At 32.3% G+C, this 22,962-nt stretch overlaps 1 protein-coding gene across 1 annotated transcript; it reads left to right on the forward strand.

The window, feature by feature from the left end:
* Positions 1–1,260: 1,260 nt before the first annotated feature.
* LOC123626498 (A disintegrin and metallopeptidase domain 3-like) lies at positions 1,261–16,983 on the forward strand. The gene is made up of 3 exons (XM_045535478.1): positions 1,261–1,427; positions 2,518–2,599; positions 16,843–16,983. Exons 1-3 carry the CDS (start codon positions 1,261–1,263, stop codon positions 16,981–16,983), a joined length of 390 nt encoding a protein of 129 aa, XP_045391434.1.
* Positions 16,984–22,962: the final 5,979 nt, after the last annotated feature.

Consider the following 22,962-nt stretch of genomic DNA (forward strand, 5'->3'; position numbering starts at 1 on the left):
GTGCAATGTGGTTAATTGGGGAAAGTTACATACAGAGAGGTAGAAAAGAGCATGTCTGTCTCTACTTGATATGGACTCAAAGAGTCAGGAAAATAACATTTTATTTTCTGTCAAGAGTCTTCTGCAGACTTGATGGAGAGTACTGAGGTTCCCAAGCTATCAATTTTTCTTGAAGGTTTTATTTGTTTTTATTTCAGAATATTATGGGGGGTACAAATGTTTAGATTACATATATTGCCTTTGCCCCACCCAAGTCAGAGGTACAAGTGTGCCTATCTCCCAGACAGTGCACACTGCACCCATTAGGTGTGAATATGTCCATCCCTGCCTTCCCCCTCCCTCTTTCCTGAAACTCAGTGAATGTTACTACCATATGTGTGCATAGTGTTGATCAATTAATACCAATTTGATGGTATCATTTTTTTCAGCAAACACTTAGAAATATGCGGGCACACAATTATTAATAATATTTCAAAGATAGTATTATGATTTTTATACTGTTGTATGAGGATATATTCTTGAAATTGTTCACTACAACAATACTCAGCCTTCTGTGTTTAGAAAGTACATTGTTTATGAGGATATATAGTCATGTTTCTCATAGGAGTGAAGACAAATGTTGGAAGCATGCAACAGTAGACAAAACAGCTCAGTAGTTTGATTAGAGACTGCAGTCCTGGCTCTTGTCCTTAATGATTATGCACTCTTAGAACCTTCACTTCTTGAATTTTAATGTCTATATATAAAGAAGATAATCACAATTGTCTCATTTTAATATTATTGATTAATATATAAAGTCCCTAGGCTTATGCCTAAAACTTAGTAAGCACTTGATAAATCTGAATTCTACTTTTGCCCCTTCACTTTAGCACTGCATTATTTCAACATATTTAAATCTACTTACAATGTGGTAGTTTGGTCAGTTTTACTAGCGATTAAGATACAAAATTTGTCTTTCAGTTTGATTATATGGGCTCTGATGTGGCAGTTGCAGCTGAGAAAGTTGTCCGTATCTTTGGTCACATCAATGCTGTAAGTGTGTATGTTTAATATTTCAATAAGAAGCATCTCTATTAATGCAGTAACATTATGTATGTTGTTGTACATAAATAGAATTTTCATGTTTGTAAAAAAGTGTAACCCTACCAACTAGTTTCATTCCAAAAAGTAGTAAATTGAATATATCAGCCTAATGTAAAAAGATGTAGTGTTATATTTATGGTTACTCAAGACAGTACATTGAATATTTTCTGTTTTCAGATGTTTTCCCAGCTTAAAATGACTATTATGCTATCTTCTTTGGAGCTCTGGTCACACAGAAATGAGATTTCAACTAATGGAAGTGCTGATGACATACTGCAAAGATTTTTGTCATGGAAACAAAAGTTTTCCTTTCAAAGATCCCATAATATGACATATTTATTAATGTAAGTACTTTATTCATAATTATAGAGGGTTTATAAAATTATTTAATATATTTACTATCAAAATTATACACAGCATTATGTATAATGATAAGATACATTAAATTAAATGATTATGTGAATACTGTGTTGACAAAATGTACAATATAAAAATTCAATAACCATGTAGGACAATATATAAGTCATAGTATGACACTGTCCTCAGAGTGGATCATTTACTTATGCAAACGTAATATCTGGAAAAATGAAAGCCTTGGGATAAATATGAGGCCACCATGATTGTAAAGATCCTCTCAAAGTAAATAATTGAAACCATCTTTTAACATTACACAAAATGCAAACTGGTTAGCAGAATGCAAAATTTCACACAGTGTTGGTTACACCACAAAACGTTAAACTACTAAATCATCAAAATGGACCAATTTATTATCTCTTTGGTTACCTTCTGGTGTTTCAATGCTTAACTAAGGTGTAGATATTCTACTACTTGTTCTGTATCTTTCAAGAGCTTTTATAGAGATTTTTGTTGTACAAATTTGATTAATTTAAATGTAAAAACCAAAAACAATTCTAAAGATCTTAAGCAATATGGAATAAATTGATAAATCTGTGGTGTTTCCTGTTGAATCTAAGGTTAGTTTTGGAGATTTAGAAGCAACATTAATGAAAAACTAAAATATGTCAGGACATGTGCTACATCCTGTCTTACTTTTTCTTGCTGAATCTACTGCATATCTTGTCTCTTTCAGTTCCTATTCTCCAGTCTAATACTTTTACAAACTTTGGGGTCTGACTTTTAGATTTTAGAGTTATATATAGCCAGTCAGGACAATAGCAATGATTAATTTTTGGAATGTCGTGGTACTGCTTGGTTTTGGGCTGTATATTATGTAACATTAAATAACCTTTAGACCTTAACTTTGGAGAAACTATGGGAGATAACACAAACAGAAGTGATTGAAAGTATAAGGAATGATGTGCAATTTTCATATTTTAGAGACAGTATAGCTTACTTGAGGTATTAATTTATAAAAGGTCAATAAGTTATTAATTATTTAATATGTGTTTATTCACATAAAAAAATTTTATTTAGTTATGTGGACCATCCTAATTATGTAGGAGCAACATATCATGGAATGGCATGCAATCCAAAGTTTGCTGTAGGAATTGCTTTGGTATGTATTTTGTTCCCATCTCCTCAGTAATAATGTCAAGTTTTAAAAGTTAATATCCATTTAAAGGAATGAAAGTACATATTTTTAGATGTTGAAACTCAAATATTATCATTTTAAAGGGGTTTGTAGTGTGATAAAAAGAACATACCATAAAATCTATCATCTTAATTCTTTTTAAGTCTACACCTCAGTAGTGTTGAGTATATTTATATTGCTTTGGAAGAAATCTCAAGAATTTTACAGCTTTAAAAACTGAAACTGTATACCTATTAAACAACTCCCATTTTTCCTCTTTCCCCAGTCTCTGGTAGCAATCATTTTACTATCTTTTTGTATAGATTTGATAACTTTAGATTCCTCATATAAGTGGAATCATATGGTATTAGTCTTTTTGTGACTAGTTTACTTCCCTTAACATGACATTTATCTATGTTGTAGTATGTGATAAGATTTCCTTCATTTTAAAGGCTAATTAATACTCCATTGCGTGTATATACTGAATTTTCTTTATCTATTCTTCTGTTGATGGACGCAAATTATTTCATAACTTGGCTATTGTGAACAAAGCTGCAAACATAGGAGTGCAGATGTTTCTTTGAGATTCTGATTTCAATTCTTTGCATATATACCCAGGAGTGGGATTTATGGTAGTTGTATTTTTAATTTTTGGAGAAACCACCATACTGATTTTCATAGCAATTGCACCATTTTATAATCCCACCAACAGTTCACAACTTATTTCTTATTTAACACACCATCATAAACACTGGTTATTTTCTGGATTTACATTTTTTTTTAATAGAAGCCATTGTAATGGGTGTGAGGTGATATCTCACCATGGTATTGATTTGCATTTCTATTATGATCAGTGATGTTGAGCATCTTTTTATATGTTTGATGGCCTTTTGTATGTATATTTGGAGATGTGTCTATTCAGGGTCTTTCCATAGTTTTAATTGGGTTGATTTTTTGGCATTGAGTTGTATGTATAGCTTATGTTATGGACATTAACCACTTATCAAATATATAATTTTCAATTATTTTCCATCTCCATTGTATTAATTATGTTTTTTGAAGTACAAAACACTGTTCTTTGTTTTTGTTCTTAAGAGTAATGTAGTTTCATTTGCGTATTTTTGCTTTTGATACCAGTGCTTTTCAAAACATATCCAAGAAATCATGGTCAAATCAATGTCATGAACCCTTTCCCCTGTTTTCTTCTAGAAGTTTTATAATTTTGGTCCTTATGTTTAGATCTTTAATGCATTTTGAGTTAAATTCTTTACATGGTTTAAGATAACGGTCCAACTTTATTTTTTGAATCTAAATATTCAGTTTTCCCAATACCATTTGTTGAAGAATCTGTCCATTCTTCTTGTGTGATTTTGACACTCTTGTATATCATTTTGTCATGTGTGCGAAGGTTTCTTTCTAGGCTCTGTATTCTATTCCATTGACCTCTGTCTTATGCCAGTACCACACTGTGATGATCACTGTAGCTTTATACTATGATGTAAAATAATGTTACTTCTTCATTTCCAAATTTGAGGCATTTTACCTGTTTTATTTCTTCATTACTCTGACTAGGTTTTCCAATATTACACTGAATAGAAATGGTGAGATTGGGCACCTTGCTTTTTAGTTGCTGATCAGGAACTCTGAGTCCTTCAATTTTGTTGTTGTTCAAAATTGTCATGGTTATTAGGGATCCCTCAAATCTTCATATGTATTTTGGCATGATTTTTATTCCTATTTGCGCGCACACACACACACACACAAAAGCTGTTGGGATTATTGTAGAGCTGTGTTAAATCTTTTCATTAGTAATAATATCATACCAATATTGTCTTTCAATCCATATACATTGGATGCCTTTCCATTTATTTGCATTTTCTATAATTTCTTTTAGCAATGTTTTGCAGTTGTCAATGTACATGTTACTTACCTCCTTGATTGGATCTATTCTTTAGCATATTGTTATTTTTGATAATATAACTGGTATTGTTTTCTTTTTTGGATTCTTTGTTGTTTTGTTTAGAAACAATTGCTTTTTGCATGTTGAGTTTGCGTCCTACAATTTTGATGAATTTGTTTATTAGTTATAAACATTTCTTTCATGTGGAATCTTTATGGTTGACTACAAATAATGTCATGACATTGGCAAACAGAAAAAATTTTACTTCTTTATTTCCAATTTTGATGCATTTTACATGTTTTATTGCTTAATTACTCTGGCTGAATTTTCCAATATTATGTTGAATAGACATGGTGAGATTGAGCACCCTATTTTGTTTCTGATGTTAGAGGAAAAATTTTCAGGATTTTACTTTTGAATATGTTAGTTGTGGGCTTTTCATATATGTCCTTTACTATGCTGAGGTAGTTTTCTTCTCTTCCTAGCTTGTGACTGTTTTTATCATAAAAGTGTGTTAAATCATATGAAATCCATTTTCTGCAACAATTGAGATGATCATGTGATTTTTCTCCTTCATTATGTGTAAACACTGTACTACACTGATTGATTTGCATCTGTTGAACCATCCTTTAATCCCAAAGTGAATCCCACTTTGGCACAGAGTATTTTGAATGTGCTAATGAATGTAATTCAGTAGTATTTTCTTGGGGATTTTTGCATCAGTATTTATTAGGGATATTGGTCTCTAGTTTTATTGTTGAATCTTTTCTGACTGTAGTATCGAGTTTAGTTGGTCCTGGCCTTAGAGAATGAGTTTAAGAGTATTTCCTTTTCTTAATTCTTAGAAAGAGTTTGAGAATTATAGGTGGTCTTTCTTTTTTGCATGCTTCTTAGCAATCTCCATTGTAGAAATATGATCCTGGACTTTTCTTTATGAGGGTTTTTGGATTACTGCATCAATCTCCTTACTAGTTATTGGTCTTTTAGATTTTCTATTTTTTCATGATTTAGTCTTGGGAGTTTGTGTGTTTCTAGGTATTTATCCATTTCCTTTAGTTTATCCAATTTGTTGGCTTACAATTTTTCCTAAGATTGCCTTTTAAGACTTTTATATTTTGTGGCATCAGGTCTAAAATCCTGTTTCATTTCTCATTTTAGTTATTTCAATGTTTTCTTTTTTCTTAATTAAACTGGCTAACTATTTGCCAATATTTTGATCATGTAAAAAGAAATCCAAATATCTATTTATTGAATTTTTAATATTTTTCTAGTTTTATTTCATTTGTCTCTGCTTTAATCTTTATCATTTTTTTCTGCTTGGTTGGATTTACTTTGTTCATCTTAGTTCTCTGAGACGTAAATCTAGGTTATTGATTTTAGATCTTTTTTCTTTTGTAATTTATGTGTTTACAGCTATTAACTTCCCTCTTAGCACTGTTTTTACTTAATCCAGTAACTTTTGGTACGTTGTAGTTCATTTTAATGTGTCTGAAGGCATTTTCCAATTTCCCTTATGACTTCTTCTTTGACTCATTGGCCATTTAAGAGTATATTGTTTGATTCTCATGTATTTCTTTGTGGATTTACAAGTTTTCCTTCTCCCATTGCATGGAATTGGAAAATATATTCTTCATAATTTCAATATTTGTTAAACTGTTAAGACTTCTTTTGTGGCCTAAGAGGTGATATATGCTTTATAATGTTCCATACACAATTGACAAGAACATGTATTCTGATGTTGTTGGGTGGAGTGTTGTGTATATATGTAAGGTCCAATTGGTTTATACTGATGACCAATTCCTTTACCTACTTATATATCTTACATACCTATGTTCTGTCCATTATTGAAAGTGGAGTATTGAAGTCTCCTAGTATTATTATATTGCCATTTCTCCTTTCAATTATTTCAAAGTTTGGTTCATATATTTAGGAGCTCTGATGTTCAGTGTATAAGTACTTATAAATATTATATCCGCTTGGCAAATTAACCATTTGATCTGTAAAATAGTGTCTCTTTTTGTCTGTTGTAACAGTTTTTGACTTAAAGTATATTTTGTCTGATATTAATATAGCTATTTTTGTACCATTTTGGTTACTGTATGCATGCAGTATATTTTATAATCCTTTCCCTTTGAGTTCATAATGCATCCTTAGATTGAAAGTAATTTTATTGTACACAGCACATAGTTGGTTCTTATTTTTTGATACAATCAGCTAATCTATTTTGCATGGGAGTTTATTCCATATTCATTTAAGTTACTACTGAAAGGAAATAACTTATTGCTGGTATTTTTCATCTTTTCTATATATTTTAGTTTGTTTTTTTTCTTTTGAGACAGAGTCTCGCTCTGTTGCCTGGGCTAGAGTGAGTGCTGTGGCGTCAGCCTAGTTCACAGCAACCTCAAACTCCTGGGCTTAAGTGATCCTACTGCCTCAGCCTCCCGAGTAGCTGGGACTACAGGCATGTGCCACCATGCCCGGCTAATTTTTTCTATATATATTTTTAGTTGGCCAGATAATTTATTTCTATTTTTAGTAGAGACGGGGTCTCGCTCTTGCTCAGGCAGGTCTCGAACTCCTGAGCTCCAGCGATCCGCCTTCCTCAGCCTCCCAGAGTGCTAGGATTACAGGCATGAGCCACCACGCCCGGCCTTATATATTTTAGTTTTTTATGGTCTCTGTGTGACTGCCTCCCTTGGTGTTTTATTGATTATTTTGTGTGTGACATACTTTGAATCCCTTCTCTTTTTCTTTTCTGTATATTGTATAGATATTTTCTTTGTTGCTACCATTACAATTATATAAAGCATCTTAAAGTCATAACAGTCTATTTTAAACTGGACTTAACTTCAAATACATTAAAAAAACCTCTACTTCTATACATATCAACCTATGTTTTATGTTACTGGTGTCATAAATTGCATCTTTGTATGTGGTATACCCATTATATAGACTTCTAGGTTTTCTTTTTGTCTTTTAAATTCTATACAAAAATTAAATGTGCAATTGGGCACCACAATTATGACCCTTTTTCCATGTAATTATGTTTATCAGAGAACTTAATAATTTTTGCATTGATTTGTGTTGCTGTCTACTGTCATTTCTATTCAACTTAAAGGACTTTTTAGCATTTCTCATACATTAGGTCTATTGGCAATGAAATCCCACAGCTTGTGTTTATCTAGAAAATTCTTAACTTCTTCATCATTTTAATGACTCTTTTGCAAAATACAAAATTATTGTGTGACAGTTTCTTTTAGCACTTTGGCATATCAACTCACTCCCTTCTGATCTACAAAATTTCTTCCAAGAAATCCATTGATAGTTTTATAGGAGCTCCCTTATATGTGACAAGTCACTTTTTTCTTGTTATTTTCAATATTCTCCATTTGTCTTTGATTTTTGATACTCCAATTGTAAGGTCTCACTATGAAATCCTCTTTGAGTTTTCCTATTTGGACCTCAGTGAGCTTCTTGAATATTTGTCCAGTTTATTTCTCATATTTTCAAAGATTCTTTGCCATTATATCTTTTCAAAATGTTTCATTGTATATATTTAAGATATACAGCATGATGGTTTGTTATGCATATGTATAGCAAAATTGTTACTACAGCCATGCAAATTACCACATTCATCATTTAAAATAGTTATCCAATTTTTGTTTCTGGTAAAAGCACCTGTAATCTACTCTGTAAGCAAAAATCCAGAATGCAATACAAACTTTGTACCTAAGATCTCTAGATTTATGTTCATCATACATATTTGCTACTTTGTGTCCTCTGACTTACATTTCCCCATTTCGTTCCACAAACACCCTACACACATGATAACCACTGTCTTTTTTCTGTGTATTTTTTTATTCTTTATATTGCTTTTTCTTTTATTGCACATACACATGAGATCATGAAATATTTTTCTTTCTGAGTCTTGTTTATTAACTAACCACAATGTATTCCAGGTTTATCTATGTCATGGAAAAGGTCAGAATCCTTCCCTTTTAAGGGCAAATATTCCATGGGCAGGGGTGTGTGTATCTGTGTGTCTCTCTGTGTGTGTGTATACCAGTTTCTTTATCCATTCATTCATTGAAAGGCACTTCATTTATTTTCATTTCTTGGCTATTGTGAATAATGCTGCAGTGAACTTAGGAGTGAAGATATCTTTCTGAGGGGGTAATGTCATTTCCTTTGGGTATGTGTGCAGAAAATGGATTGAGTCATATGGTAATTCTGTTTTTAATTTCTTGAAGAATTGTCATACTGTTTCTTTACAATGGCAACACCAATCTACATTCTAACCAACAATGTGTAAGTGTTTTGTTTTCTTCATACCCTAGCCAACACTTGCTATCTCTTATGTTTTTGATAATAGCTATCCTAACAGATGAGAGGTAATATCATATTGTGGTTTTTATTTGCATTTCCCTTACAATTATTTATTTTAAACACCTTTCCATATACTCTTTGGCTGTTTTTATCTCTTCTTTGGAGAAATGTTTATTTAAGTCCTTTGGCCAGCTTTTAATCAGGCTATTTGTCTTCTCATTATTGAGTTGTTTGAGTTCTTATCTATTTTGGATATTAACCCAAATTAGGTATATTGCTTGCATATTTTTCCTCCCAAACTGTATACTGACTTTCCATTATCGACTTTGTCCTCTGCTATTGAGATTTTCAGTCTGTTTTAGTTCCATTTTTTTCCTTTTATAGCATGAATTTTTATGCAATATCAAAAAAACCTTTGTCAAAGCTGATGAGAAGCAACTTTTCCCCTATGTTTTCTTCCAGGAGTCTTATAATTCGTGTCTAGGCATTTTATCCATTTTAACTTGATTGTTGTGCATGGCATAAAGCAAAGATGCAATTTTAATCTTTTGCATGTGGAAATCCATTTTCCTAGCATAGTTTATTGAAGAGATCATCCTTTCCCCATTGCATTTTTCTTGGTGTTCTTGTCAAAATAAGTTTACTACATATTTGAATGTACATCTGGGCTCTGCATTCTGTTTCTTTGCTCCAAATGCCTATCTTATGCCAGTACCATACTGTGTTGATTACAGTAGCTTTGTGGTATAATTTTGAATTAGGAATTGTTATGCGTCTGACTTTGTTTATCTTTCTCAGAATTGCTTCAGCAATGTGGGGTTTCGTTGGTTCCAAATTAACTTGAGAATTTTTTTCTATTTTGTGAAGAATAGTGTTGGAATTCTGATAATGGTTGCATTGAATTTGTAAGTTCCTTTGGGTAGTATGGACATTTTTGACAATATTTATTTTTCTAATCCATGAACATGGGCTATATTTCCTTTATTTATATCATTTTCAATTTCTTTCATCAATGTTTTATGGCCATGATATCTTTCATATTTACAGATAAGTACAGATAAAAGTCCTTATTAAATTTGCTTCAAAATATTCTTAATTTTTTTGATTGTGTCATAAATGAGATTATTCTCTTGATTTCATTTCAAGACAGGTTCTTTTTGAAAATTTTTTCAGTTTTATGTACAGAAATACAGCAGATTTTTACATGTTGATTCTGCGGCCTGCAAATTTAATAAATTCTTATATTATTTCTAGCATTTTTGTGTGTATAGTCTTTGCAGTTTTATACATATAGGATCATTTCATCTGCAAACAAAGTAAATTTTACATCTTTCTTTCCATAGTGGATGTCTTTTATTTCTATTTCATATCTGATTGCTCTTGCCAGTACTTCTAGTACTATGTTAAATAGCAGCAGTGATTGAGAATACTTGCCTTTTGCCAGCTCTTAGAGGAAAAGGCTTTTCATTTTTATGCATTGATTATGATGATTCCATGATGCGGAATGTTTATAAAAAATTTTTTACTGAGAAATTTTGTGTCTTTGGATTTGAATTTAAGGTGATGCTACCTCATTAAATGTGTTTGGAAGTATTTCCTCTACTTCTATTTTTTGAAAGAATTTAAAATGAGTGGATATTAATTCTTTGAATTTTTGGTAGAATTCTGCTATGAAGCTATCCAGTCCTGGGCTTTTGTTTTTGGGGGAGGTTTCTAATTACTACTTCACTCTCTCTGTTGGTTATTGACTTTTCACAGGCTTTATATTTCTTCCTGATACAAACTTGGTATGTTAATATATATTCTAGGAATCATCCATTACCTCAAGGTTATACAAATTATTGACATATAATTTTTATAATAATTCCTTAAAATACTTTCTCTTTCTGAGGTATCTGTTGTCTCTACTTACATTTCTGACATTATTTATTTGGGTCTTATCTCTTTATTTCTCAGTCTACCTGAATGCTTTTTTATTTTTTCTTTGTCTTTTAATTTTTGTTCTATTTCAGCACATTATGGGGGTACAAATATTTAGGTTATGTATATTGCACTTGCCCCACCCAATTTAGAGCTTCAAGTGTGTCCATCCCCCAGACAGTGCACACTGTAACCATTAGGTGTGTATGCACCCATCCTCTCCTCCCCATTCCCATTTTCCCAACACCTGATAAATGTTTTTACTATATGTGCACTTAAATGTTTATCAGTTAATACCCCCATGGTGAGTACATGTGGGGTATTGTTTTTCCATTCCTGTCATACTTCATTTAGTAGAATGGGTCCTAGCTCTAGCCAGGATAATACAAAAGTGCTATATCACCATTGTTTTTGTGACTGAGTAGAACTCCATGGTATACATATACCACATTTTATTAATCCACTCATGTATTGATGGGTACTTGGGTTGTTTCTACATCATTGCAATTGTGCTGCTATAAACATTTGGAAACAGATGTCTTTTTCATAGAATGTCTTTTGTTCTTTTGGGTAGCTGTTCAGTAATGGGATTGCTGGATCAAATGATAGTTCTACTTGTAGCTCTTTGAGTTATGTCCACATTACTTTCCACAGAGGTTGTACTAGTTTGCAGTCACACCAGCAGTAAGTGTTCCTATCTCTCCACATCCATGCCCAACATTTATTGTTTTGGGAATTTGGATAAAGGCAATTCTCACTGGAGACAAGTGATATCTCATTATGGTTTTGGTTTGCATTTCCCTGATTATTAGAGATATTGAACATTTTTTCATATGTTTGTAGACCATTCATTTGTGTTCTTTTGAAAAGATTCTGTTCATGTCCTTTGCCCACTTTTTGAAAGGGTTGTTTGATTTTTCCTTGCTGATTTTCCTGAGTTCCATACATTCTAGTTATCATCACTTTATCAGATGTGTAACAAGAAAATATTTCCTTCCATTCTGTAGCATTGTATGTTTGCTCACGTGATGGTTTCCTTGACTGTGCAGAAGCTTTTTAATTTGATCAAGTCTCATTTATTTATCTTTGTTGTTGCTGTGATTGCCTTTGGGGTCTTCTTCATAAATCATAAATTATTTGCCTAGGTCAATGTCCATAAGAGTTTTTCCAACATTTTCTTCTAGAATTCTTACAGTTTCATGCCTTAGGTTTAAATCTGTTATTCACCATGAGTTGATTTTTGTGAGAGAAGTGTGGATACTGTTTCAGTCTTCTATATGTGGCTATCCAATTTTTCTAGCACCATTTATTTACTAAGGATTCTTTTCCCAACTGTGTGTTTTTGTCTGCTTTGTCAAGGATCAGATGGCTATGTGAGTATGGTTTTGTATCTGGGTTCTCAATTCTCATTGGTCTATGTCCCTGTTCTTGTGCCAATACCACGCTGTTTTAGATACCATAGCCTTGTAGTATAGCTTCAAGTCTGGTAAATTGATGCCTCCCAATTTATTCTTTTTGCTTAAGATTGCTTTTGCTATACAGAGTCTTCTCTGGTTCCATAAGAAGCATAGAATTATTTTTTCTAGATCTTTGAAAAATGATATTGGTATTTTCATAGGGATTGCATTGAATCTATAGATCGCTTTGAGTAGTGTAGACATTTTAACAATGTTGATTCTGCCGACCCATGAGCATGGTACGGTTTTCCACCTGTTTATGTCCTCTGATATTTCCCTCCTCAGTGTTTCGTAGTTCTCCCTGTAGAGGACTTTCACCTCCTTAGCTAAATGTATTCCTAGCTATTTTATTTTCTTTGTTGCTATTGCGAAGGGTTTGAGTCTTTGATTTGTTTCTCAGTATGACTGTTGTTGGCATATAGGAATGCTACTGATTTCTGTACATTGATTTTGTAAGCTGAGACTTTGCTGAATTTGTTTATCAATTCCAGCAGTCTCATGGCAGAATCTTTGGGGTTTTCTAGATATAAGATCATATCATCAGCAAAGAAAGACAGGTTGACTTCTTTGCCCCTATTTGGATGCTCTTGCTTTCCTTCTCTTGCCTGATTGCTCTGGCTAGGATTTCCCTCACTGTGTTGAATAGAAGTGGTGATAGAGGGCAACCTTGTGTGGTTCCAGTTCTAAGTGAAAGTGCTTTCAATTTTTTCCCATTCAGTATGATGTTGGCTGTGGATTTGTCATATATGCCTTGTGTCACTTTAGGTAAGTCCCATATATGCCTATTTTGTTAAGCTTTCTTATCATAAAAGGATGTTGAATTTTGTCAAATGCTTTTTCTGTGTCTATTGAGAGGATCATATGGTCTTTGTTTTTGCTTCTATTTATGTGGTGAATTACAGTTATAGATTTGCATATGCTGAACCATCCCTGTATCTCTGGGATGAAGCCCACTTGCTAGTGATGGATTATTTTTTGATAAACACCTGAATTCAGTTTACTAGGATTTTGCTGAGAATTTTTGCATCTGTATTCATAGGGGATATTGGTATGTAGTTTTCTTTTTTGGTTGCATCCTTACCTGCTTTTGTTATCAGGGTGATATTGGCTTCATAAAATGTGTTGGGGAGGATGCCTTCCTTCTCAATGTTGTGGAATAATTTCTTCAGGGCAGGCACCAGTTCTTCTTTGTAGGTCTGGAAAGATTCAGGTTTTAAGCCATCTGGTCCAGGAATTTCTTTTTAGGAAGGTTTTTTTATTCCTGCTTCTATTTCAATACTTGATATTGGTCTGTGCAGAAATTCTATTTCTTCCTGAACGAGCCTAGGGAGGCTTTGTGTTTCTAAGAATTTGTCCATCTCCTCCACATTTTCCAGTTTATGTGCATAGAGGTTTTTATAGTATTCATAGATAATATTTTATATTTCCATGGTATCAGTTGTAATTTCTCTTTTTTCATTCCTGATGGAGCTTATTAGAGTCATTTCTTTTCTTGTTTTTGTTAATCTAGCAAGAGGTGTATAAATTTTCTTTCAAAGAACCATCTTTTTGTTTTAGTAATCTTCTGGATAGTTTTTTTTTGTTATCAATTTTATTTTGTTCTGCTCTAATCTTCATATTTCTTTTCTTCTGCTCAGTGCCTTTTTTTGTTTATTGAAAATCTCATTTTTGTTGATTTTTCTGTTTTTTATTCTCTATTTGAACATTTCTGTTCTGATCATTATTACTTCTTTCCTCTGCTAACACTGGGTTTTGTTTGTTCTTTTTCTGGTTCCTTGAGTCATAATGTTAGGAAAATTATTTAAGATCTTGTTTCTTTTTTAATGTAGGGGTTTATTGTTATAAACTTCCATGTTAACTGACTTTGTTACATCCAACATGTTTGGGGTGCTGTGTTTTTATTGTCATTTATCTCACCATATCTTTTAGTTTTTCTTTTAATTTATTCTTTGATCCATTGGCTGTTGAAGAGCATGTTACTACTTAATTCCACATATTTGTGTATTTTTCATGATATATCATTTTTGTGATGTCTAGTTTCATACTATTATGGTCAGAAATAATACTTGGTATGATTGAAATATTCTTATATTTGTTAACATTTACTTTGTGGCCTAATATATGGTCCTTACTGGAGAATATTCAATGTGTGCTAGAAACAAATGTATATTCTGTTGTTGCTGGATGGAATGTACTGTATATGACTGTTAGGTTCATTTAGTCTAAAGTGTAGCTCAATTCCAATATCTCCTCATTACTTTTCTGCCTAATCTGTCGATTGTTAAAAGTGGGATATTGAAGCATCCCCTACTATTGTATGCTAGTTATTTCTCCCTCAATGTACATTAATATTTACTTTATACCTTTCGGTGCTCCAAGTTTGCATGCATATATATTTCTAATCATTATGCCTTCTTTTTATATTGACCCCTATTATTATATAATGACCTTCTTTGTCTCTTTTGAGAGGTTATGACTTGAAGTCTATTTTTTATACTACAAGTATAGCTGTGTCTGCTCTCTTTTGATTACCATAACAATGGAATACATTTTTCCATTTATTTGCTTTCTGTGTGTGTGTGTCCTTATAAGTGAAATGAGTATTTTGTATGCAGAATATAGTGGAGTCTTATTGTCTTTAATGCATTGAGCCACTCTACGCCTTTTTATTGGGTAATTTAATCCATTTACACTTAAAGTACTGATAGGTAATGACTGATTACTTCCATTTTGTTAATTGTTTTCTGGTTATTTTGTGCATATTTTGTTTTTTTCTTCTCTTTTTCACTTCCTTTGTGATGAGTCAGCTTTCTCTTCTTACTTCTGAGACTATTCCAATGTCTTTCTTTGTTGACAGTTTGATTATAATGTGTGTCCATGAAAGTCTCTTTGGGCTTTTCCTAGATGGAGTTCATTGAGCTTCTTGAAACTCTCTGTCCCTTCTCTTCCTCAGATATCTAAAGTTTTGAATGTGATTTCTTCAAGTAATGTCTTTTCCCTTGATCTCACTTGTCTCCTTTTAAAATTCTTACAATGCTTATGTTGATCTACTTGGAAAAGTCCTATAAGCATGTAGACTATCTTCATTTTTTTAATTTTTCTTTTTTTGGTACTAAGACTCAATTATTTGAAATGACCTGTCTTCAAGTTCACTGAATCTCTCTTGCCTGATCAAGTGTGGTTTTAACCCTTGTAGTAAATTTTTCAGTTCACTTATTATATTTTGACTTCCAGAATCTGTTGTTTAGTTTAGAGCTCCTATTTCCTTATTGATACATATTCATATAATTTCTTCCAGATTGTAAGGCTGTTGTATCATTTGAAAATCATTAATGCAACCCATCATATTAGTAGAAAAATTATGTGATCTTATCAATAGATGTAGAAAAAACACTTTATCAAATTTGACCATTTATAACAATAATGAAGAAAAACCTCAGCAAAGTATAAATAAAATTAAATTAATATAACATAAAATAAAATTAAAAAACTCAGCAAAACAGGAATAAAAGGAAACTTTCACAACTTGACAACATATACAAAAAGCCTACATCAGACATGATGGTAGAAACTAAATAATTTCTCACTAAGATCAAGAACAACTCAAGAATGTATCTCATTATTCCAATTAGCTATAATATTGGAGTCAAAACACTAACCATGCCAAATACATGTGATAATGTGTGCAACAGGACCTCTCATTTCATTGTTGATAGAAATGCAAAATGATACAGTCATTCTGGTTAGTTTTGCAATTTCTTATAATACACAACTTACTGTCACCATATGATCCAGAAAATTGTCTTTGGTGTTTACTCAGATGGGTTGAAAACTTATGTCCACACAAAAACTTTCACATCATGCTTATAGAAACTTTATTAATAGTTGTCACAAACTGGAAGTTAGAAAGATGTCCTTTAATTGGTGAATGGATAAACAAACTTAGGTAGGTACATACAATGGAATATTATTCAGGGATTGAAAATGTGAGCCATTCAAGCCACATGAATATATGCAGGATGTTCAAGTGCATATTGGTATGTTAAAGAAGCCATCTGGAAAGACTACAAATTGTAAAATTCCAATTATATGGTCTCTGAAAAAGGCCAAACTGATAAACTCATCAGTTTCCAGGGGATTCTGTCTTATTGACCTAACTCTCCTCAAATTTTATTTTTTTAGACAAAAAAAAAATGCTATTCACAAGATACTACAGCAATCTTCCTTTAACAAAACAATTAATTTGATTCTCTTAGAACTATTTCTGAAGTCAAAACTAATTGGATATATCTTCAAAGCTAATATAGTTACTAAAATATACTTCTTTTCAAAATGGTTTTTGAAATCTATAAGAAGTTATTTTAAAAATGTCACAAAAGCATATGATAGCATTAATCTTATTTTATTATGTCAATGCAATTTGGATTTAAAAAATGCTATTACTCAAAAAGAATAACATATTTTATGCTTTATATATTTCTCAGAAAATAATTAACTTTGATATACCAGTTTCTTAAATTTGTATTTGCATTTAGGTAGTATAGCCAGAATTGCTTGACAAGATCAAAGTGGCAAAGAAGTAACTTAGGCAACAATTCTGTTTTGTTTGTTTGTTTTTTATTTAGTATCCAAAGACAATAGCTTTAGAGGCATTTTCAGTTGTTATGGCACAGTTGCTTGGAATTAATCTCGGATTAACATATGATGACATCTATAATTGTTACTGTCCACAAATTACGTGCATAATGAATCCTACAGCAATGTAAGGTGTTATTTCTTATCAAATATATATCATCTTTTGGATAATGTTTGTTGTATCCCTTTATATATAATCTCTTACAATATCACTTGAGTAAGAATATTTTTATTTAAATACATATGTGATTATTTAAGACTTTATTAAGGAGATTGACTATAAGATGTTTTAGAAAATGTGTTTAATAGCTTTCTTTCAATGTTATAGTTTTGAAAGAAAGTGGATATTGATGGTGACATACCTGAGTTTAGTGGAGTTTTGTTAAGTTGTTGGAAAACTTTTCAGGGTTGTCAAGTAAGATGATTCTTAGATAGCAAGAGTGTTGAAAAGATAAATAGACCTGAAATAAGGAGAATTAGGGGGTCAAAATACTTAAAAAATAGAAAAGATTGGGATTATGAGGAAGTATATTTTAGGCATGGGGAAAAAAATGGAATACAGTGAGTATAAAGAACTGTGAGTCAGGGGAAGAAGTCCAGAAGTTAATATAAGAAATGTAGGAAAGAACCATATCATGCAGTTATGATACAGAGGCTTATATTTTTTAATAAATATAACAAAATATATTTCAATCAATTTATGCAATATGAATAATAAAACCTATCTTGTAATAAACCAGAGCTTATAACAATATAATGATATTTGGAAGATGATTATTCTCATTATAATCTATGGTAGTTTATAAAGATTGAAAGAAAAGGAGATGCCAAAAATTCTTCATAGGTATTTGTATACCACAACTGATTAAGAAATATTGAAAAAGGCCGATATTTTAGGAAAAGAGAATAATGGGGGGAGGGGAATCTTTAGTATAATTTGTAAATGTTATATCAGAGACATTCTGACTCATCTACTGCAGCTATTAAGTGCACAGTTAGTTGTATAGTTCCATTTCTCAGAGGACAAGAAATCTAAAATGTGTGAGCCATCAGTATGTGGGTGAGAATTAAAAGCATAAAGAAATCATTTTTTAAAAAAAACATTTAAAAAGAAAATCATTTAGAAAGAAGTTATCCAATGAAATGAGATGCCTTAAGATAAAGCTCAGAAAACTTCTCACGTTTGTAGGCTGAGTAATTGAGAGACAGCAGTGATATGAACAAGGAGAATGGAAGAGAATATCAAGACAAGAACCAGAGTAAGATGGAGTCTAGGGAGAAATGTGTTTTAAGAGTAAGGGAAAAGGGTATTTTAGTCTCCCCAGATTCTCTCACAAAATAGAGAGAAAAACTAGGAAAACATTTGTTAAAAGCATATGCAAGTTTCCTAACTGGAACACAATCAGAATATCAGTAGGTGGAGCCAATCCATTGACAAAATAAAACCTGCATGGAATGAGTAGCTTTGTGGGAATAAATAAAAGGAACACAATGGGATCCCTAAAAAATCATACAGACCTGGAAACTCAGAAATCATTGACTAATACAAACCAGCAAAAACTGTTGTCCCCATGGGGAATGATTATCAGTAAGTTCATGGCATTATAGGAGCCAAATTGCTGGAGATATCTGCAAATTGTGAACATTTCTTAACATAGTGATATGGCCATGGTCTCTGCCCTAAAAAATCTTATAATAATGAGCACATATAATACCCAGATCATGGTTTTTAAACACTCTTTTCCTCTAAAAGTAACAGAGGTACTTTGGAGAAATGACTGATTCCAAGGCTCAGGCAAATTAAAAGTGACCTTGGAATAACATGTCAAAAATAGGGAAGTTTCAAAAGATTATAGAGATATTTGCCAAGGAAAACAAAAGCCCACTAGCCAAATTTGGGGCAATTTGAGTGTCAAAAAGAGTAATGGTAGTGATGGATTATAACTTACTGAGTAAATATGAATACATGATTCCATATTGATATAAATGCATGAATGAACAAATTAAAAATGTAATTAGGAATGTGATATTTACATAAAACCAAAGTACGTCTATCCAAATAATTATTAACTGACAAGGAAAAAAAGTAATTTTTACACTGAAGACTAACAGACATGCCTTAATCAACTGATCAACATCACTTTTCTCTGTAATAAAACAAGTTGACATTGCATACCACGTTTTTGGTTGCAGTGAAACAAACACATCAACATTCCCATGATAATATTGCCATGATGTATAACCCCAGTGTAATCATGAGGAAATATTTAATAAACCTAAATTAAAAATTGGCCTATAATCATAAAACTTGTCAAAGTTATGAAAATCAACCAAAATAAATAAATAAATAACCTTAGGAAATTAAACTAAAGAGATATGAGAACAAATTTTATGTTTGATTCTGCACTGGATTATTTTTCTACAAAATACCATTATTATGATATTTGAGGAAATTTGAATGGAGTCTGAGGATTAGATACTAGTAATGAATCATTATTTTCTGATTTTGAAGTATCTGGTGTGCTTATGTAGGAGAATTAAAACCTGTATAAGAACTACATGTTAAAATATTTATAGTTATTAGGACATTGTATTGGCATCTTGTAACTGTTTCAACAAACAAAACTTATGCTTTGAACTATATTTGTATTATTTTTCTAAGTTTGAGATTATTATAAAATTAAAAACTCATTAAACAATATGCTTTTCTGTATAAAAAATAGCAATTCAAAAGGTATAACATACAAAGAATCTACAGATTAGACTTTTTTTTTTTTTTTTTTTTTTTTTTGGAGACAGAGTGTCGCTTTGTTGCCCTGGCTAGAGTGAGTGCTGTGGCATCAGCCTAGCTCACAGCAACCTCAAACTCCTGGGCTTAAGCGATCCTACTGCCTCAGCCTCCCAAGTAGCTGGGACTACAGGCATGCGCTAGCATGCCCGGCTAATTTTTTCTATATATATTTTAGTTGGCCAGATAATTTCTTTCTATTTTTTTTTAGTAGAGACAGGGTCTTGCTCTTGCTCAGGCTGGTCTCAAACTCCTGACCTCGAGCGATACACCCGCCTCAGCCTCCCAGAGTGCTAGGATTACAGGCGTGAGCCACCGCGCCCAGCCCAGATTAGATATTTTATATACCTTAGTATGAATTTCCTAGTGTGTTCCATTTTCTTAATGATAATTGGGTCTTCTGATAATAATGATGATGACAATAATAATGAAAATAATAACTAATGGGACGTAGGCAATTTGAGCTTATTGTCTACCATGCACTATGAGTTTTAACATAGTTACACCACTTTAACTTCTACTTTCTAGATGTGTAGTATATTGAATTACAATAGAAATAAACTTATTGCTTTTATTTACAACCTATATTAAAAATAAAAACACTCTCCTCTCTTTCTTGGCTCTTCTCTAAGTGAAGTACGTCAGAATTCACAGGACTTATTTAAGAGTGTTACATTGATACTGATTTTATTCATTTATCTGAGGAATATAGACGTTCCCGTGGTGTAAAGGTTTTTAGCAGTTGCAGCATGGATGAATTTAAACAGATAGTTTCACAGCCTGAATATGAATGCCTTCTTCAGAATCAAACAGCTACTAAAGTGGTTTACAAAACAGAAAGCTCGATTTGTGGCAATAAAATTTTGGAAGGGACAGAGCAATGTGATTGTGGCCTGCCAGAGGTTAGTGACAAAAATTAATAGTTTATCCAAAGATTTCTGTTTCTGTTTATCATTGAGTCTTGTAGACATAGATGTGAAATAAAAGGATATGACATCTGTTCTTAAATGCTGAACTATATTATAACATATCTAAGGTAGGGAGATATGGGGCATGTGATAGCTGGATTATCCTTAATTTGAAGCAGTTAAAGGGTTTGGATGCCAAGTAAATGTAGCAGGCATTAAAGAAATATGTTTTCTTCATTGTATAACCAATGACTTTTTAAAAATTCTAAACCATTTTATCAAGTATCTAAGATAGAGTGATACAAGCATTAACTGACCTATGCAGAATTTGAAGACTTTGAAGTATTTTAATAGTGGGTAATGCTGGTGTGGATTGTAGTATGGATTATAGACCTAGAGTATCTTCCTTGTGTAACTTTTCATACCAGTATCATTTTCCTCTACCATAAACATCAGTACCATCAATAATATGATTAACTAAATCACCTCCTGAATTCCTACATGACTGTATTGATTCACTAAGTTATTAAATGAGTTACCATTTATAACCTCATCTCCTAAGTTTAGTCCTTGCATTTGTGGAAACTCCACTGACTTTAACTGGGTTTCACAGAATTGGATTAATCTTAATTCTTGGTTCATTGTCATCAGTGACAACATACATGACACAATATGTACTTAGTCCAACTGATTCTTATTTGTCATCCTTTCCTCTATTTCCAAGGAATACTATCTAGATTTTTTTTTGTTCGACATTACCTTTTCTATAATTTTATCATAGAGTTCATTAACTTTCAAATTTAGAATAGTAGAAAAATGTAGCATAATTATGTGAGACTAATTTTTGTTTGTTTTGAATTTTTTTCTTTTTTTTTCTTTTCTATTTCAGCATATTATGGGAGTACAAATGCTTAGTTTACATATATTGTCCTTGCCCCACCCGAGTCAGAGCTTCAAGTGTGCCCATCCTCTTGATGGTGCACATTGCACCCATTAGCTGTGAATATACCCATCCCCTCCTCCCCACTCACAACTGCCCGACACTTGATGAATGTTATAGCTATATGTGCACTTAAGTGATGATAAGTTAAAACCAATTTGATGGAGAGTACATGTGCTGCTTGTTTTTCCATTACTGTCATACTTCACTTAGTTTAATGGGTTCCAGCTCTATCCAAGATAATACAAGTGATCCTATATCACCATTGTTTTTTGTGGCTGAATAGAACTCCATGGTATACATATACCACATTTTATTAATCCACTCATGGATTGATGGGCATTTGGGTTGTTTCCACATCTTTGCAACTATGAATTGTTCTACTATTAACATTCAAGTGCAGGTGTCTTTGTTATAGAATGACTTTCGTTCTTCTGGGTAGATACCCAGTAATGAGATTGCTGGATAAATGGTAGATCTACTTGTACCTCTTTGAGGTATCTCCATATTGCTTTCCACAGAGGTTGTACTAGTTTGCAGTACCACCAGCAGTGTATGAGTGTTCCTATCTCTCTGCATCCATGCCAACATTTATTGTTTTGGGACTTTTTGATAAAGGCCATTCTCACTGGAGATAAGTGATATTTCATTGTGGTTTTGATTTGCATTTCCCTTATGATTAGAGATGTTGAGCATTTTTTCATATTTTTGTTAGCCATTATTCTATCTTTTGAAAAGATTCTGTTCATGTCCTTTGCCTACTTTTTGATAGGGTTGTTTGATTTTTATTGCTCATTTTCCTGAGTTCTACATAGATTCTAGTTATCAGCCCTTTATCAGAAGTGTAGCTTGCAAATATTTTCTCCCATCATGTAGGTTCTCTGTTTGCTCTCATTATAGTTTCTTTGGCTGTTCAGAAGCTTTTTAATTTGATCAGGTCCCATTTATTTATTTTTGTTGTTGCTGTGATTGCCTGTGGGATGTTCATCATAAATTCTTTGCCTAGGCCAATGTCTATAATAGTTTTTCCAACATTTTCTTCAAGAGTTCTTATACTTTCATGCCTTAGATTTCAGTCTGTTATCCACTGTCAGTTGATTTTTGTGAGAGGTAAAAGGTGTGGATACTGTTTCAGTCTTCAACATGTGTCTATCCAGGTTTTCCAGCACCATTTATTGAATAAGGATTCTTTTCCCAACTGTGTGTTCTTGTCTGCTTTGTCAAAGATTAGATGACTATATAAGGACTGTTTTATATCTGAGTTCTCAGTTCTGTTCCATTGGTCAATGTCCCTGTTCTTGTGTGAGTGCCATGCTGTTTTAGTTACTATAGCCTTGTAGTATAGCTTCAAGTCTGGTAAATTGATGCCTCCGAATGTGTTCTTTTTGCTTAAGATTGCTTTTGCTATACAGGGTCTCTTCTGGTTCCATATGAAGTGTAGAATTATTTTTTCTAGATCTGTGAAAAATGATGT

Source organism: Lemur catta, chromosome 22 (assembly GCF_020740605.2).
Source record: "Lemur catta isolate mLemCat1 chromosome 22, mLemCat1.pri, whole genome shotgun sequence".
In the NCBI taxonomy this organism is placed as follows: domain Eukaryota; kingdom Metazoa; phylum Chordata; class Mammalia; order Primates; family Lemuridae; genus Lemur; species Lemur catta.

Bases quoted from the DNA above. Each gene is read 5' to 3' on its own strand.
- LOC123626498 (XM_045535478.1), top strand. From the start codon at position 1,261: ATGTTTTCCCAGCTTAAAATGACTATTATGCTATCTTCTTTGGAGCTC. The intron at 1,428-2,517 runs GTAAGTACTTTA...AATTTTATTTAG, and splicing joins AATATGACATATTTATTAAT to TTATGTGGACCATCCTAATT. The intron at 2,600-16,842 runs GTATGTATTTTG...TTTTTTATTTAG, and splicing joins TTGCTGTAGGAATTGCTTTG to TATCCAAAGACAATAGCTTT.